Source organism: Thamnophis elegans, chromosome 13 (genome assembly GCF_009769535.1).
Source record: "Thamnophis elegans isolate rThaEle1 chromosome 13, rThaEle1.pri, whole genome shotgun sequence".
NCBI classification, from domain to species: domain Eukaryota; kingdom Metazoa; phylum Chordata; class Lepidosauria; order Squamata; family Colubridae; genus Thamnophis; species Thamnophis elegans.
In genome coordinates, this window is record NC_045553.1 from 8,287,694 (window position 1) to 8,293,693 (window position 6,000).

Sequence of the window (6,000 nt, forward strand, 5' to 3'; positions counted from 1 at the left end):
AGAAGACAGCAAAAGAAGACCATGTCTGTGGATACGTACTCTTGTCTCATCCACTTAGGAAATTCATCCCTTCTCCACCATCAAGTCACCATGCTATCCCGTTTGCTCCCAAGCTGACTATTGTATCTTCACTCAGGACCAAACATGGCTTGGCTTTGTGACATCACGGAAGGGTACTAAGAATTCTGCTGCCTTCCAACGTCAGGAGAGAAAGACCATTCTGAAACATATAGAAATCTAGACGGAAAGGTTGGCAGCTGAAGTAGGTAGGTGATGCCCTCTCCACTTGAAGCTCAGGGTGGCCTCAAGAGACGATGGATGACGGCGAGGTCCTTAAAAAGAGGGGCTACATTATGGGTATCAACCTCGGAGAAGGTTCCTACGCCAAAGTGAAGTCTGCTTATTCCGAACGGCTGAAGTGTAACGTGGCGGTCAAGATCATCGATAAGAAGAAGGCTCCCCGAGACTTCCTGGATAGGTTTCTCCCGCGGGAGATTGAGATGTTGGCCAGGGTGAAGCATTACGCCATCGTCAAGACTTACGAAATCTTTGAGACCTCCGAAGGGAAAGTCTACATCGTCACCGAACTCGGGGTCCAAGGGGACCTGCTGGAGTTCATCAAGAAGAAAGGGGCCATCCCCGAAGAGATTGCCCGCAAGATGTTCAACCAACTAGCCAGCGCCATGAAATATTGCCATGAGTTAGACATCGTCCACCGGGACTTGAAATGCGAGAACTTGCTCCTGGATAAAGAATACAACATCAAACTGACGGATTTTGGCTTTGCCAAGCGCCTGTCTCGAGACGATGACGGGCGGGTCATTCTTAGCAAAACCTTCTGCGGGTCGGCTGCCTACGCGGCCCCCGAAGTACTCCAGGGCATCCCCTACCAGCCCAAGGTCTACGACATCTGGAGCATGGGCGTCGTGCTGTTCATCATGGTCTGCGGTTCCATGCCTTACGACGAGTCCAACATCAAGAAGATGCTCAAGCTGCAGAAGGAGCACCGGGTCCATTTCCCCCGGTCCAAAATCCTGTCGGTGGAATGCAAGGACCTCATCTACCACATGCTTCAGCCCGACGTGACTCGGCGGCTGTGCATCGACGAGGTTTTGATGCACATCTGGATGCAGGAGCCCAAAGCCGTGTCTGACTCCATGCTGACCAAACCGGGAGAGTGCTCACAGAGCCAGATCCGATCCCTCTTCGGAAAGGAAAGCATTTCGCAGCCGTCAGATAACGAGCAAGTGAAACAAGAGATACGGCACGAGGACCTGGAGAATCTCGACACTGTCTCTGACCAAATGCAAAGGACTTCCCTCTGAAAGGAAGATGATGACGTCCCTCTCATCTCCCCCCCATCCCCCCAAAAATTGGTTTCCGATACTGCCAAACTCAATCATTTCTTTTTTTTATGGGCTATGTTCTGGACAAAGAGGTGGATGGGGCAATAGGACTGTTTGAAGCCCTTTCAGGTTATTTTGGAAGATCCAGGATCTGTTAACATCTCCATATTTCTATATTTCCTATTGGTACAAAATCAGGAGTAGTTCCCCCCCCTTGGTTAAATCTTTTCCATAGGAAAGATGATAGATAAGACCCATGGATTGGGGTGGGGCATGTGAACGATCTGAACGGTGGTCTCTCTCTCAAATTTGTAACAGGAGTTTTTATGCTACCATAAAATCTACTATATCACATCTAAGCGGCTGAAGACCCTGTCTGTTATAGAATCAGCAGCCAATGCTTTTTTGGGGTGGGGGTGGGGGGCTTTACAAATTTCATTTAGCAGCTTCTGTCAAAAACACACCAACAAAAGGTTTGAGGTGTGTAAATTGCCTGTGCGCGATTGTTTTTAAACATACATATAAAATGGTAAAACCTCCCTTGAGTCCAGTTTGGCTCCTGGAGGTTTCCTTTGGCTTTCATAGCAACCACATAGAAGTGTCATCATCTGGATTTTCTTTTTAATCTCTCAGTCTGGTTTCTGAAAAGGTTCTACTCATTTTTCTTACTCCATTATCAGGCCATTATGCAATTCCTCCTCCTCCTCTTTCTCCTCTTCCTTCTCTTCTTAGTCCTTCCCTTCCTCATTATCTTCTCCTCCATCTCCTCCTCCTTTCTCCATATCTTCTTAGTCCTCCTACTCCATCTTCTCCTTTTTCCTCCTCTTCCTCCCCGATTCTCCTCTTCCTCCTTTCTCATCTCTTCCTTTCTCTTCTCCTTCATCTCCTCCTCTTCCTGTTTCTCCTCTTCCTCCTTCCTCCTCTTCCTTAGTCCTTCCCTTCCTCATTCTCTTCTCCATCTCCTCCTTCTCTTCCTTTCTCGTTAGTCCTCCTTTATCTCTTCCTCCTCTTCCTTTCTCTTCTTAATCCTTCTCCTCCATCTCCTCCTCCTCTCCCTTTTTTCTTTCCTTCCTCCTCATCAGTCACCAGGCTGTCTGCCTACTTGTGCTTCTTTGCTCATTATAGTAATTATATTTTTATCCTGCCTTTTTAATACATAAGCCAAGGTAGCAATTGACTTATCTAATACTCCCGGCTACTATTATATCACCGTCTCTCAGAATTCAACAGAAATTTGGGAAGCTACCCAGGCTAGTATAAATAGAATAAGGGAAAGCATTCAGGCTGAGGGATTTTGGGAATTGAAGCCCACGTTTTTAAGCCGTCGTCCCAAAGCAACTGGACTTTCTTGTTTTTTTCCCTTGAAGACATTTCCCCTCATCCAAGAAGTTGCTTCTTCAGTTCCAACTGAACGGGGAAGAATGGATGGATTTATATTCTTTGCAGTGATCTGGTTGTTAGCGCTCCCTCTGAGAATCTTTTCATCCTCCACCATGCAATCAGAACTGAAGAAGCTTCTTGGATGAGAAGTGAAACATTTTCAGGGGGAGTCAAGAAAGTCCAGTTGCCTTTTTTGAAAAAGCACCTTTGGGACAACCATGACCTGAGAACCTCAAAGAGTTTTAAAGGGGTCAGTTTGAGAAGCACTGGGTTACTCCTTCCTTCTCAACAGCATGTTACCAATAACCAACAGCGGCTTCACTGCCTGGGAAAAAGTACCACAGAACATTCAGACACTGTTCCTGGGGCTGAGCAAAGAGAAGATGAGGTTGGTGTCACTGCATGATTTTTGCAAGACTGAAAGGCAATTTATGAAGGCACACCACCACACAAAGGTGATGCAAGCCCTGAGAAATTTTAAGCCTATGCAATGTACCGTATTTTTCAGACTATAAGACGCACCATGATTTTGAAGAGGTAATTTTTTGGAAAAAAAAGTTTTTGGACTCTGCAGGCCTCCCAAACGCTCTACATGCGTTTTTTGCACACACACACACACACACAAAAGAGGGGGTCCATGCAGAGCTTTAGGAGGCTTGTAGAGTGCTCCTGGAGCCTGGCCAAAAACAAGCAAAAAATGGCCCATTTTTTGCTCATTTCCGCCCTCCCAAGCCCCCAGGAGCACTTTCCAAGCCTCCCAAACCCTCTGCACGTCCATTTTTGCAAAGGTGTTTTGCTAGGACAGAAATGCTGTATTCAGTGTATAAGACGCACCCAGATTTTCACCCTTTTTGGAGGGGGAAAGGAGCATCATACTCCAAAAAATACGGTAAGTGGAGTTTATTTGAACTGCAGTATGAAAGTTCACACGTATTGTGAGCTAATTTTTCTCCTCCAGTGTTATTCAGGATTTAAAAGAGAGAGCCCAGAACCATAAATGCTGAGGGCCATTGGAGGCTGACCCCTGATCTACTCCTCTTTTAAAATTCATCCAAATTTGTGGTCCTGCTGGCTCAGTGGCAAAGAGGCTGAGTTTCTCAATCAGAAAGGTTGGCAGTTCGACGGTTTGAATCCCTAGCGTCCGCGTAACGGAGTGAGCTCGTTACTCGTCCCAGCTTCTGCCAACCTAGCAGTTTGAAAGCATATAAAAATGCAAGTAGAAAAAATAGGAACCACCTTTGGTGGGAAGGGAACAGCGTTCCGTGCACCTTCGGCATTGAGTCATGCCGGCAACACGACCACAGAGACATCCTCGGACAGCGCTAGCGCTTCGGCTTTGAAAAGGAGATGAGCACCGCCCTCTAGAGTCGGGCACGACTAGCACGTTTGAGGGGAACCTTTACTTTTACCTTAATATGATGGCAGTCCCAACAATGCACCTAAAAATTCCTTTTATGCTTTTATTTGTCTGGGTTCATGGCTCTCGCAATCCGCCCCTCCCCACCCCCAAAAAACAGGCATAATTTGATTTATTTGCAATTTTAATGAAAGCAGAGACCCTTGGAAAAAAATAACCCTGTGTTTCTTTTACTATAGTTCTTCACCTCAAAGAAATGTAGTTGCTTAAAGATAAGTGATGAAATGGTTGATTCAAAGATGTACTATAGGGTCCCCTTAATAGGGGTTGGACTAGAAGACCTCCAAGATCCCTTCGACCTGTCATTCTGTTCTGCTCTTAATGTTTGTCACAAATTTGAGGACACTTTTACAATCTGGTGTATTATTTCAGAATAATTTAATAATGGAGATTAGCGCTTATCTTGGACATATTTCACCAATTCTCAGAATTTACCAGCAAGCCAAATTAAATCTTGAGAAAGTAATCCAGAGTTTGAGCAAATACGGGGAGGTAATTTTCCTCCCCATCATTATAAACCCAATCAAGAAAACAGCGAATGTAAGAAAGTCAATTTGCAGGAAATCAAGATATTTTCACAAGGGACATTGCAGTGTCGTTCTCTTCGGAGTATGCCAGAATTTAAAAGCAAGCAAAACAGCATGGAATGAGCTCTTATTTAAAATCCCTATAAACATTTAAAGATAGCTTATCTCAATGAGGCCAAGCAAGAGTGCTCCTGCCCAGTGGTGGGATTCAAATTTTTTTACTGCCGGTTCTGTGAGAGTGGCTTGGTGCGCATGGTTTGGTGGGCATGGCAGGGGAAGGATACCGCAAAATCCACATTTCCTCCCAATCAGCTGAGACTCAGGAGGAAGATAATAAATGGGGGTGGGACCAGTCAGAGGTGGTATTTGCCGGTTCTCCGAACTACTCAAAATTTCCAGTACCGGTTCTTTAGAACTGGTCAGAACCTGCTGAATACCACCTCTGCTCTTGCCATTGGCTTGGAGGTTATATGGGTCCCAGCAATGGAGCCCAATTCACTCAGTATCTCTCTCCACTATCACAGAATAACAGTTGGAAGGGGCCTTTGAGGTCTTCTAATCCAGCCCTAAATTCAGGCAGGAAACCCTGTACCATTTCAGACAAGTGGTTGTCCAATCTCTTCTTTAGAACCTCCTCTGTTGGAGCAAGTCATGGAGGCAAGTTGTTCCGCTGATTAATTGTTCCCACTGTCAGGAAATTTCTTAGTTCTAGATTGTTTCTCTCCTTGATTAGTTTCCACCCATTGCTTCTTGTCCTGCCTTCAGGTGCTTTGGAGAATAGCTTGACTCCCTCTTCTTTGTGGCAGCCCCTGAGAGATTAGAACGCTGCTGTCATGTCACCCCTGGTCCATCTTTTCATTAAATATGCCCAATTCCTGCAACCGTTCTTCATATGTCTTGGCCTCCAGTCCCCTAATCATCTTTGTTGCTCTTCTCTGCGCTCTTTCTAGAGTCTCAACATCTCTTTTACATCATGGCGACCAAAACTGGATAAATGTGGCCTTACCAAGGCATTACAAAGCGTTATCAACACTTCACATGATCTTGATTCTATCCTTCTGTTAATGCAGCCTAGAATTCTGTGTTTTTTTAGCAGCTGCAGGATACTTCTTACTCATATTTAAGCAATTGTTCACATCCCTCTTGGAGTTACTACTAATGGGCCAAGTACCACCTACACTATAGCTTTGCATTTGGTTTTTCTTGCCTCAATGTATAAAACCTTAATTGTTGTCTACATTGAATTTCATTCTGTTAGATGGGGCCCAATGTTCAAGTTTGTCAAGATTCTTCTGGGTCTTGAGACTATCTTCTGGAGTATTCGCTATTC

The 6,000-nt window shown here is 45.1% G+C and overlaps 1 protein-coding gene across 1 annotated transcript; it reads left to right on the plus strand.

Annotated features, from left to right (window-relative positions):
- Positions 1–245: 245 nt before the first annotated feature.
- On the plus strand, positions 246–1,707 carry LOC116517109 (testis-specific serine/threonine-protein kinase 1-like). Its single transcript, XM_032229893.1, has one exon. The coding sequence runs from the start codon at positions 315–317 to the stop codon at positions 1,323–1,325; it is 1,011 nt and encodes a 336-aa protein (XP_032085784.1). The 5' UTR covers positions 246–314; the 3' UTR covers positions 1,326–1,707.
- Positions 1,708–6,000: the final 4,293 nt, after the last annotated feature.